The 13552-nt window shown below is 31.6% G+C and overlaps 2 protein-coding genes and 1 long non-coding RNA gene across 3 annotated transcripts in view; all 3 read right to left on the bottom strand.

Moving 5' to 3' along the window:
• LOC149132498 (chemotactile receptor for terpenes 1-like) overlaps positions 1 to 4154 on the bottom strand; it is a 4216-nt gene extending 62 nt beyond the window's left edge. Inside the window, exon 1 of the mRNA XM_089363755.1 lies at positions 1 to 4154. This exon is cut by the window's left edge and continues 62 nt beyond it. Within this exon, the coding sequence (XP_089219881.1) occupies positions 2737 to 3873 (1137 nt within the window). The 5' untranslated portion in view covers positions 3874 to 4154 and the 3' untranslated portion in view covers positions 1 to 2736.
• Positions 4155 to 8108: 3954 nt separating this feature from the next.
• Positions 8109 to 11976, bottom strand: LOC106875110 (chemotactile receptor for terpenes 1). The gene has a single exon (XM_089363754.1). The coding sequence runs from the start codon at positions 11839 to 11841 to the stop codon at positions 10705 to 10707; it is 1137 nt and encodes a 378-aa protein (XP_089219880.1). The 5' UTR covers positions 11842 to 11976; the 3' UTR covers positions 8109 to 10704.
• Positions 8109 to 12484, bottom strand: LOC149132497 (uncharacterized). Its single transcript, XR_016244459.1, has 2 exons — positions 12361 to 12484; positions 8109 to 9547 (listed from the first exon to the last, which is right to left on the bottom strand). It is a non-coding gene; the product is annotated as an uncharacterized LOC149132497 (long non-coding RNA).
• Positions 12485 to 13552: the final 1068 nt, after the last annotated feature.

The following is a 13552-nucleotide window of genomic DNA, read 5'->3' as shown; positions in this document are numbered from 1 at the left end:
AAATGATGAAATCGATGCTGCATTTAATAGATTATATTAACGTAATGTCTTACGTTTACTAAATGCAATCGAAATTTTTAAATCAATGTTCAGATGTGAATTTGTAATCATTAATGTAAATCAAAATCAATGAACAATTAACGAGATATCTATATTCTTTTATTGTTCGTTTATGTGGAGGTATAACTGGTCACTTAATTTCCTAACCAAGGGAAATAATATGATTATTTCATTCGTTATGCCGTACAACATCTTCAGAACGAACTCTTGATGAATAACGCTATAATAGACTTTAATAAGATTTACTATGAGCAAACACAAAAAATTTCAAATACATTATGTTCCATGTCACATCATTCAAAGTTTACATCAATTTAGAAAAAAGCAATAGTAGATAGTTAATACAAACAAAATGCAAAATTAATTGTTACAAATTCTACATCAATTTCAAAATTATCATTTCACAATAATCGAATGTTTATATTTCGTTTAAATTTCAAGCGTGTGCACAATATGTTTGAGTAAGCATAATTGAAGAAAAATATATAAATTTCGGGTTACATAATTACTTTACAACTTCATAGATACTGACAAAAATCACCTGTAGTGTTCTAGTTGGGTTTCGATTAAGTATTACCACTGAGTGTTACTGGTCACGTAAAATTGCTTTAAATTCTGAAACAAGACCATCGCAGTGTTTGCCTCGTACTCATGATATCGACCCCAAACAATGTAATATATATTAAGATAGTAAGGACAAACCAAATACAACTAAGCATTTCTTCCGGCGTGTTAAAGATTGTGTCAACTAACACAGTATTCAATAGATATGTAGTAGAGTTACCAATGCCTCAAAATACATATATTAAAGATGCACATTTATCTGCTCTATCTAAAAACAGTTATAAATAATCCTATATCTCTACAATTCAATGCTTTCATTGCGGCGTGGGATCAAGAATTTCTCCTTTTTTTTTTTTTTTACAGTTTTGCATTTGAAGCACTATCATTAAGGAGATTAAACTCATAAAGGAAACGTATTCAAGTTGTGGGCAATTCGTCTTTTTTAATAGTATATCAATTGTGTACATAATTCTGGATGGTTATGCCTTTTTCCGTATGAAGAGAGATAGACGCAATATTGTAAAATTAGGAATTGTATTGGTAGTAGTTCATTCCACAATCATTTGAATGTTAGCTTGGTGGTGATATTGCAACTCCCCTGTTATATTTAGAATGCATTTGTTCTACTCATTTACAATTTCACATAAGGTGGTATTCGAATTTTTACTAGCAGGACATCCAACGTCTCAAGTGTTTCTTATGATATTTGGTATACACGAACTAACGTAAAGAATGTGATTCAAAGAGTTAAACTTTATGCCACAAGACTTGTGTAGATCTTGTGACACATGAAGTAGATTTTGATGGTAAAAGCAGTAATTTGGTGTAAAATATGAATGATATTTACGAGTCATGGAAAGGAGTAGCATTCGTGAAGAATTAAGTTGTACCTATGCGGCTAAGTTTAGAAATTGCGTATATCTTCAAACAATCTCAAGATTAGGAATCGAAGAAATGTCATAGACGTGTTAGTCAATTTATATGTAAAATGTACCCTTCGTAATTTATTCCATTGGAAAATATATCTCATCCACAATATAATTCCAGCCTTTCATTTGCAAAGTAATCGTTTCGACTGAAGAGAAAGAATTGAATTCATCAATAAAGGCTGTAAAAAACCAGTATGCGAAATAGATAAGACAAATTATAAGCTTCAATTCAAGTTAAAATCGTGATTTATAACTGACAGTGAGTAATGTCTTTAAAGAACGAAATTATTATATCTAGTGCAATTCGAATATATTAGTGGGAAAGTTCGCAAAGAAATTCTTTCATGTCCAGTTTACCTCAGTTTATAATATCATTTTCACATTGAATTTTAAGAGTGTGTGTGTGTGTGTGTGTGTGTGTGTGTGTGTGTGTGTGTGTGCGTGTGCGTGTGTGTGTGCGCGTGTGTGCGTGCGCGTGTGTCTGTGTGTATGTGTGTGTGTGTATGTGTGTGTTTATTGTCAAGTACATTCCAAGAACGTGGGCTACAAATATATCTAAGGAATTCCGAAATAATCCAACTTGCGAAAAGAGAGTAGATATTCATGTGTTTCTCATAAATTATTTGAACATTTAATGCCACATTAATCGCAAATATTCTCATGCTACAACAATAGATTTCCTCCGAATCAAAAGGGAAGAAAAGAAAGTGAACAATTTACACATCTTTAACACTGTGAACTGATAGTTATTGAAATAAATTCTATATTTAACGGGTGATGTCCAACGTTGAATTCTTATTATCACCAAATAAGTGACATTTTTAGTGCATTCTCCATACAATCAAATTTTCTGAATGTTCGAGAAATAAACAAGTTCAAGTGCAATAAAATGGTAAATTGATGTGTTCAATGGTTTGCATATTTGTATGGCTTATTTATTGTTTCAGTTAACTCCTGTTCAATTAAAACTCCTGTTCAATTAAAACAATGGAAACTGCAATTTCATGTGTTTATTAAATATATTAGATGATGACAGAATACTCAAATATTCGTACAATAGTACTGCATTAAACGATATTTGGTGATTATTTTTATATTTTAAATGTGAGGTAGTCTTTCAGTTCATCTCGTGCAGAATAAATGTAATGAAATATATTCCAAATTTACCTCTCATTTCTCATTACTAAACAGAGGTTGATGACGCAATAACGATATAGAGTAGAAGGAACAAAACAGTTGCTAACAAAAATATTTTGTCTAGCTGTATATATGTTATTCGACGTTTCTTAGAAGGAATTTTATCTTTCGACTCAATATTTGGTTCATCTGTGTTTCCTATTATCCCGATTTTATTTTTAGATCCGCTTGATTCATTAACATTTTCTGACTTGGTGTTGGTGCCAGTCTGGTGGACGTACAGTTTACACACAATTACTGAGCCGACAGAAGAAAGTCCGCTTACAAGTGTCAAAATTAAAAGATATATTAAATATATAGAAGGTTCACGAGAATTGTTTCCCAGTTTTTTCTCAGTTTCAGAAAGAAAAACAATATTTGCGAGAAAAACAGTAATTGCAACAGAAACTTTCTCTCCAGATTCAGCTGGTAATAGATAGACAGATATGATTAATAATGTTAACATAATTGGGGGTATAATGCTGGTTATTGTCGCACTAGAAATTTTTCTTTTGCTGTAGACTATAACACCGGCTGTTATGATGCCCTCTTTTACAATATCTTTTTCTTTAAATGTATACTCCCATTGATTATATGTTGGATTATATGTCACGTTGTACACGAAATTATTTAAAGATACTTCCGTGTTAATCTGGTGTTGAAAACAAACAGATATATCACATTCGTGCTCATCAAAAGGATATTTATTAACGTTAACCTTGCAGTAAGAATTGAAAATTCTGTCTATATAGAGAGAAGCAATTCCATTACTTGTTATCGTGACTCCTGTATCATAATCAAATGTGAATTTTCCTGTAGCGCTATTACATATTTGTACGTTAGGGTACCACACATACTCTAATTCAGTTTTAATATAACTTATGTCTTCTTTTGCTTCATCCCAATGAAGATTAACATCATGCCACGATAATCCAAGTATCAGATTACTTGTCATTAAACCTTTTACAACATTAAATTCAATAATGTTCTTTACTTCGAGTGATACATCTACGTATAAAATATCGTCAACACTTGAAACGGGTCTCTGAGACTTCTGATAGTCTTTAAATAACCTACGCAGTAAGGTATTTTTTTGTGTCCTTACTCCGATGAGCATAAAAGTTAAACCAAAGATTAATTTCATTATGATCAATAAACGGCGAAAATAATACTTCAAAATGTTTTCTGATCTCTTTGACGTTCAATATATTTATGACTTTGGCAATGTTTCTGTTTTATTTGAAATATACGTGTAACCTGCTTATATTTATTTTTTGTTTCTGCTTATTTTCTTTTTTTCTTTTGTTAAATGTTAAGTCATCTGATTATATATTAAGCATTTCGAAGATTTTCAAGATATATTAAATACGCCGGAATTCATAGCAGATAATTTGAATTAAGAGTTAAAATAATATCGTCAGTTGAATACAAACATATATACATATGTAAATATATATATATATATATGTATATATATATACACACAAACACACGTATATATATATATATATATATATATATATATATATATATATATATATATATATATATATGTGTGTGTGTGTGTGTGTGTGTGTGTGTGTGTGTGTGTGTGTGTGTGTGTGTGTGTGTGTGTGTATATATATATAGACGGTGGATACGTATGTGTCTGTCTCTATAAATGTATATGTGTGCATATATATCGTAGGTAATTTATTTATGTCTGTGTAAATTTTGAGAAAGAAAATATATGGAATGGCATTTAAATATGAACCGTCTCAAATACCTTATGTTTTTCTTGTGGAAGATAATCAAATAAAATCTTGTTCACAACTACAATAGAGTATAATGTGAGTGTCGTTAGTGAACGACCTATCTCCAGTTCAAAGTCGTAACGTAGTAATAAGTGATGATATCGATGGTATTTATACTAAGATCTTACGCTTTTAAATATGCTGCACTATTCTATTCTCCTTCTGTCTCTTTGTGTTTTGCATTCTTTTTCATTATCCTTTGAGTACCTATTTATGTGTCTATATGATTCATAGGTTATTTGAAGCCAGAACTACTTGATATATTACAGAACTACGATAAGTCAATATTTGTTATTGATACAATAAACTTTATTTCATAATGTTTAGTTTTGCTTGCAAAGAACATGTATTGTGTTATAGATATTAATTTTAGATTTCCCATTAGAATATTATGTTTGTGTGTGTACACGCGCTTGCATGTTTGTGTATGTACATATCTATGTAAGTATATATGTGTGCAGGTGGGCGTGTTCAGGTGCATTTCTGTAATATAGAATGATATACAAATATGCATATGTGTTTGTATATATATATATATATATATATATATATATATATATATATATATATATACAGAGAGAGAGAGAAACAGAGAGAGAGAGGGAGAGATAGAGAAAGAGGGAGAGAGAGAGAGAGAAAAAAGAGAGAGAGAGAAAAAAGAGAGAGAGAGAAAGAGAGAGAGAGAAAGAGAGAGAGAGAAAGAGAGAGAGAGAAAGAGAGAGAGAGAAAGGATATCCTTTAAAGTGTCAATTTTTATATACTGATAAAATATAAAACCATTCAGAAGATGATGACTCTTTATTAATTATTTTTGATTTATCAGCTTTACTACATAATGAATGTTGTTAATCTTATAGACAAAGCAAATGGGCATTTTGTCATTCCCTCCCACCGCCTATGGGGTTCCACGGGATATTATCCTTATATGCCACTTCCAAATTAACAATAAATAAATGAAAGGTCAAAGGGTGAAAATTTTATCGGATTGACATAACACTTTTCTTTTTATCGGTTGCAACTCATAGCTGAGGCCATGCTGGGGCACTCATATTTTGCTACACTATTATTAGTGAGAACGTCTTCTGATATGCGACATTTGGTGAATAAAGGATCTTGATGTCGCTCTCTCTCATTTGCGCTTCCTACTGCTATGTAGGTTCATCTAGGACTCTCGACAGGAAGACATCCAATCTTATTTTAAAAACACCTACATCCTCTTTGTGTAGGTCCTTTGGGAGAATATTAAAAAGTGTGGGCCCTTGAAACCCAGGCCGTTGCAGTAAATGGTCCTGAAGCGTAACGGTACTGTTGGGATATTTGGCACAAGTACAGTGGTGACCCATACTGGCATTTGTACAGCTTTCAATGCCAGTATATTCCTGAATATCTCTCCCACCTCTGTTTGCATTGAGGTAGTTCTATTGGTCACTACTGTCTGAGTTCTATCGTTCAGAAAGTCATGTAACCACTCTCCAACGTTTCCAGCTATTCCAAAATCGCCCAGTTTGTGGCATATCATACTATGATATACTTTAGCAAAAGCTTTTGTAGGTCAGGGTATATTACATCCACATTTCAGTTGTTGAGTAACTGCTTCAGCATCCAGTTGTAGTGCTTTAGTGTCTGTATCAGGCGACTCCTAACTGGTCGAAAACCATGCTGGGTATCATTCAGATAATCGTTTCTTCGAGGAATATGATTAGTTTCCCTCTGACGATTTGTCCCATGATTTGCTTGTGTAAAGTCAGAGAAATAGGCCTATAACTTTTGGCATCTGCTACGCTTCCACTTTTATGGATCGGGCATATTATTCCCTTCTTCAGTCGACTTGGCAACTTGCCATTTGTAAGAAAACTCCGAAAGACAATCTGTAGTAGTCTTGCCAGAGCAAGTTTGCACGATTTGAGTAGGATTGATATGAAACAAAATTAAACCAAATTGAAATTAAATAACCTGCCTGATGTACTTAATTTCTATAAGATTATTATATTTCCGAATTAAATTCAAAAATACGGTGGGACACACGTCTGTGGGTATGGCATATGTGTTATATAACGACATAGATAATAACATGTTTGTGTGTGGAGGTGTATAACTGTAATACGCTCCATAACTTCATATTGCTATAAGTATTACTGGATCAGTATTATTTTACATTTGTTCTATTTTTATCTATAGAAGATCAGTTTTCTTTCTTTAGCAGCGTGCCTTCGCAATAGAAATCGTCGAAGATTGCTTTCGTTATATTTCTGGCGTACCTTCAGAAGAGAAACCGTAGATTATCTTTCACTCCAATATTTTTCCATTGTTTCACGTTTTCTACACCAGAATTTATGTGGTCAGCTGTCATTTTCCGATCTTACTTTAGTATATCTGTACAATTTTCATTAGAAAATACCCACTTTCCCTAAAGATAAAAAACAAATTAGGTGGGGCGCTATTATGTAGGTATGCCATATGTTTAGAATAACGCCACACATAATAACCTGTGTGTCGTTGTGTGTGTGTGTGTGTGTGTGTGTGTGTGTGTGTGTGTGTGTGTCTGTCTGTCTGTCTGTCAGAGTGTGTGTGTGCATAACTAATGATTTCTATTACTTTATACTGCTAAAAAAAAGAGGAGCTGATGCTGAAGGTCATCCAAATACAAATTATTATTTGATTCGCTAATCGGAAGAGTTTACTCTATGCATCCGACTTACTATGAATGTTTTTTTTTTGGTGGGTGGGGGGGGGGGGGTCTTTGTGTTTTTTTTTTGGGGGGGGGGGGGGGTTGAAGCTGCTTCTTCATGAAATAAGAGGACCGACTTCCTTCTGCTTCTTAAGAACGATTGATGGTGAAACCGTTGGTACACACAGAAAAACCTGTTTAGCTTTAGCTTTAAAATTGTTAGGAGATAACTATCAGTGGGATACTACAATAGCTGCGGCCTCAGTATTATGCACAACTATTTCTTTGAGAGATTTTTTTATTGTTCTTCTCCTGAAAAATTGTAAAATGTGAAGTAAACCATTAGAGTTGTGCAACATAAGAATAAGTTATGACTGACGCGTGTCTGTGCGTATGTTAATGTGTTTGTATATGTGTGTGTATTAGCTTTGTCCCTGTGTATTATATTTATGTTCTGTAATGTAGCACTTCCACAAATGAAATTATGAAATCGATGCTGCATTTAATTTTTGCACTGTTTCAATAAAAAACAACTATAACATTCAGGACACAGTCAATAACACAATGCGGTCAAACGACAGAAACTAATGATGGAAAAAGAATACAAATATAGATTATATTAACGTAATCTCTTGGGTTTATTAAATGCAATCGAAATTTTTAGATCAATGTTCAGATGTGAATATGTAATCATTAATGTATATCAAAATCAATGAACAATTAACGAGATATCTATTTCTTTTATTGTTCGTTTGTGTGGAGGTATAACTGGTCACTTAATTTCCTAACCACGCGATACAATATGATTCTTTCATTCGTTATGCCGTATAACCTACATACATCTTTCAGAACGAAATTTTGATGAATAACGATATAATAGACTTTAATAAGAATTACTATGAGCAAACACAAAAAAAATTCAAATACATTATATTTTATGTCACATCATTCAAAGTTTACATCAATTTAGAAATAAAACAATAGTAGATAGTTAATACAAAGAAAATGCAAAATTAATTGTTACAAATTCTACATCAATTTCAAAATTATCATTTCACAATAATCGAATGTTTATATTTCGTTCAAATTTCAAGCGTGTGCACAATATTTTTGAGCAAGCATAATTGAAGAAAAATATATAAATTTCGGGTTACATTATTACTTCACAACTTCATAGATACTGACAAAATCACCTGTATTGTTCTAGTTGGGTTTCGATTAAGTATTACCAGTGAGTGTTACTGGTCACGTAAAATTGTTATAAATTCTGAAATAAGACCAGCAAGTTCGTGTTGGTGGGTAAGTCGACCCAAGACAATGTAATATATATTAAGATAGTAAGGACAAACCAAATACAACTAAGCATTTTATCCGGCGTGTTAAAGATTGTGTCAGCTAACACAGTATTCAATAGATGTGTAGCAAAGTTAGCAATGCCTCAAAATACATATATTAAAAATTCACATTTATCTGCTCTATCTAAAAACAGTTGTAAATAATCCTATAACTACACAATTGATCTCGCATTTTGCAATTCAATACTTTCATTGCGGTGTGGGATCAAGAATTTCTCCTGAATCATGATATTGTTATTGTTTTGTTGTCATTGTCATTGCTTTATTGCTTTTTTTTTTTTTTTACTGTTTTGCATTTGAAGCACTATCATTAAGGAGATTAAACTCAGAAAGGAAACGTATTCAAGTTGTGGGAAATTCGTCTTTTTTAATAGTATATCATAATTGTGTACATAATTCCGGATGGTTATGCCTTTTTCCGTATGAAGAGAGATAGACGCAATATTGTAAAATTATGAATTGTATTGGTAGCAGTTCATTCCACAATCATTTGAATGTTAGCTTGGTGGTGATATTGCAACTCCCCTGTTATATTTAGAATGCATTTGTTCTACTCATTTACAATTTCACATAAGGTGGTATTCGAATTTTTACTAGCAGGACATCCAACATCTCAAGTGTTTCTTATGATATTTGGTATACATGACATAACGTAAAAAAATGTGATTCAAAGAGTTAAACTTTATGCCACAATACTTGTGTAGATCTTGTGATACATGAAGTAGATTTTGATGGTAAAAGCAGTAATTTGGTGTAAAATATGAATGACATTTACGGGTCATGGAAAGGAGTAACATTCGTGAAGAATTAAATTGTAAGTATGCGGCTAAGTTTAGAAATTGCGTATATCTTCAAACACTCTCAAGATTAGGAATCGAAGAAATGTCATAACGTGTTAGTCAATTTATATGTAAAATGTACCCTTCGTAATTTATTCCATTGGAAAATATATCTCATCCACAATATAATTCCATCCTTTCATTTTCAAAGTAATCGTTTCGACTGAAGAGAAAGAATTGAATTCATCAATAAAGGCTGTAAAAAACCAGTATGAAAAATAGATAAGACAAATTATAAGCTTCAATTCAAGTTAAAATCGTGATTTATAACTGACAGTGAGTAATGTCTTTAAAGAACGAAATTATTATATCTAGTGCAATTCGAATATATTAGTGGGAAAGTTCGCAAAGAAATTCTTTCATGTCCAGTTTACCTCAGTTTATAATATCATTTTCACATTGAATTTTAAGAGAGTGTGTGTGTGTGTGTGTGTGTGTGTGTGTGTGTGTGTGTGTGTGTGTGTGTGTGTGTGTGTGTGTGTGTGTGTGTGTGCGTGTGTGCGTGCGTGTGTGTCTGTGTGTATGTGTGTGTGTATGTGTGTGTTTATTGTCAAGTACATTCCAAGAACGTGGGCTACAAATATATCTAAGGAATTCCGAAATAATCCAACTTGCGAAAAGAGAGTAGATATTCATGTGTTTCTCATAAATTATCTCAACATTTAATGCCACATTAATCGCAAATATTCTCATACTACAACAAAAGATTTCCTCCAAATCCAAAGGGAAGAAAAGAAAGTGAACAATTTACACAACATCTTTAACACTGTGAACTGATAGTTATTGAAATAAATTCTATATTTAACGGGTGATGTCCAACGTTAAATTCTTATTATCACCAAATAAGCGACATTTTTAGTGCATTCTCCATACAATCAAATTTTCTGAATGTTCGAGAAATAAACAAGTTCAAGTGCAATAAAATGGTAAATTGATGTGTTCAATGGTTTGCATATTTGTATGGCTTATTTATTGTTTCAGTTAATTCCTGTTCAATTATTTTTTCGATTTATGTCAATTGTGTGTTTTGTAATTTAACGACACTGAATGTTCAAGCCTGTAGTTGGACAATATTCTGTGATTTAAGAAGATAATTTTAAAATCTTTAAGAAGTGCGCAAAACAATGGAAACTGCAATTTCATGTGTTTATTAAATATATTAGATGATGACAGAATACTCAAATATTCGTACAATAGTACTGCATTAAACGATATTCGGTGATTATTTTTATATTTTAAATGTGAGGTAGTCTTTCAGTTCATCTCGTGCAGAATAAATGTAATGAAATATATTCCAAATTTACATCTCATTTCTCATTACTAAACAGAGGTTGATGACGCAATAACGATATAGAGTAGAAGGAACAAAACAGTTGCTAACAAAAATATTTTGTCTAGCTGTATATATGTTATTCGACGTTTCTTAGAAGGAATTTTATCTTTCGACTCAATATTTGGTTCATCTGTGTTTCCTATTATCCCGATTTTATTTTTAGATCCGCTTGATTCATTAACATTTTCTGACTTGGTGTTGGTGCCAGTCTGGTGGACGTACAGTTTACACACAATTACTGAGCCGACAGAAGAAAGTCCGCTTACAAGTGTCAAAATTAAAAGATATATTAAATATATAGAAGGTTCACGAGAATTGTTTCCCAGTTTTTTCTCAGTTTCAGAAAGAAAAACAATATTTGCGAGAAAAACAGTAATTGCAACAGAAACTTTCTCTCCAGATTCAGCTGGTAATAGATAGACAGATATGATTAATAATGTTAACATAATTGGGGGTATAATGCTGGTTATTGTCGCACTAGAAATTTTTCTTTTGCTGTAGACTATAACACCGGCTGTTATGATGCCCTCTTTTAAAATATCTTTTTCTTTAAATTTATACTCCCATTGATTATATGTTGGATTATATGTCACGTTGTACACGAAATTATTTAAAGTTTCTTCCGTGTTAATCTGGTGTCGAAAACAAACAGATATATCACATTCGTGCTCATCAAAAGGATATTTATTAATGTTAACCTTGCAGTAAGTATTGAAAATTCTGTCTATATAGAGAGAAGTATTTCCATTACTTGTTAGCGTGACTCCTGTATCTTCATCAAATGTGAATTTTCCTGAAGCGCTATTACATATTTGTACGTTAGGGTACCACACATACTCTAATTCAGTTTTAATATAACTTACGTTTTCTCTTGCTTCATTCCAATGAAGATTAACATCATTCCACGATAATCCAAGTATCAGATTACTTGTCAGTAAACCTTTTACAACATCAAATTCAATAATGTTCTTTACTTCGAGTGATACATCTACGTATAAAATATCGTCATCACTTGAAACGGGTCTCTGAGACTTCTGATAGTCTTTAAATAACTTTTCCAGTAAGGTCTTTTTTTCTGTCCTTACTCCGATGAGCATTAAAGTTAAACCAAAGATTAATTTCATTATGATCAATAAACGGCGAAAATAATACTTCAAAATGTTTTCTGATCTCTTTGACGTTCAATATATTTATGACTTTGGCAATGTTTCTGTTTTATTTGAAATATACGTGTAACCTGCTTATATTTATTTTTTGCTTCTGCCTATTTTCTTTTTTCTTTTGTTAAATGTTAAGTCATCTGATTATATATTAAGCATTTCGAAGATTTTCAAGATATATTAAATACGCCGGAATTCATAGCAGATAATTTGAATTAAGAGTTAAAATAATATCATCAGTTGAATACATACATATATATACTTATGTAAAGTATATATATATATATATATATATACAAACAGACGTATATATATATATGTGTATATATATATATATATATATATAGACGGTGGATATGTATGTGTCTGTCTCTATAAATGTATATGTGTGCATATATATCGTAGGTAATTTATTTATGTCTGTGTAAATTTTGAGAAAGAAAATATATGGAATGGCATATAAATATGAACCGTCTGAAATACCTTATGTTTTTCTTGTGGAAGATAATCGAACGAAATCTTGTTCACAAGTACAATAGACTATACTGTGAGTGTCGTTAATGAACAACCTATCTCCAGTTCAAAGTCGTAATGTAGTAATATGTAATGATATCGAAGGTATTTATACTAAGATCTTACGCATTTAAATATGCTGCACTATTCTATTCTCCTTCTGTCTCTTTCTGTTTTGCATTCTTGCTTATTATCCTGTTCATTATCCTTGGGGTATCTATTTATGTTTCTATATAATTCATAGTTCATTTCTAACCAGAACTACTTGATATATTACAGAACTACGATAAGTCAATATTTGTTATTGATACAATAAACATATTATTTCATAATGTTTAGTTTTGCTTGTAAAGAACATATATCGTGTAATAGATATTAATTTCAGATTTCCCATTAGAATATTGTCAGTGGATATGGTGAAATACTGAGATCATATTGTCAACAGAAAATTAATGACCCTCTTTGTTGTGAATTGATGAAACTTAAGTTATTTAAATCGATCAATAATCATAACCAGGAAGATGTCGTTAGTGGGTTTGCTTTGGAACATTGGAGCTTTGTATCTGATTCCTATGAATATAACTGGTCAGAATATTATGACATGTTTTGTAATTATTCTACGTGGAATTAAAAGAAAACTTCCAGATTCCCTTGCATATGCATATGTCTATGTGTGTACACGCGCTTGCATGTGTGTGTACAGATCTATGTAAGTATATGCGTGTGTAGGTGGACGTGTTCAGGTGCATTTCTGTAATATATAACAATATACAAATATGCATGTGTGAATATATATATATATATATATATATATATATATATATATATATATATATATATATATATATATATATATATATATATATATATATATATATATATATATATATATACAGAGAGAGAGAGAGAGAGAGAGAGAGAGAGAGAAAGAGAGGATGTTCTTAAAAGTGTCGATTTCTATATACTGATAAAATATAAAAGCACTCAGAAGTTGATGAAAGACTCTTTATTAATTATCTTAGATCTATCACCTTCGTTATTTAATGAATGTTGTTCAACTTTTAGGCAACAGAAATGGGGATTTCGTCATCCCCTCCTTCCCCCTAGGGGTTATACGGGATATAATTTTTATATCCCACTTCCAAATTAACAATAAATAAAA

The sequence above is a fragment of the Octopus bimaculoides genome, chromosome 15 (assembly GCF_046866305.1).
Source record: "Octopus bimaculoides isolate indiv1 chromosome 15, ASM4686630v1, whole genome shotgun sequence".
Taxonomy (NCBI): domain Eukaryota; kingdom Metazoa; phylum Mollusca; class Cephalopoda; order Octopoda; family Octopodidae; genus Octopus; species Octopus bimaculoides.
The sequence above is the reverse complement of the archived record's forward strand: the minus strand, read 5'-3'. Positions and strand labels throughout refer to the sequence as shown.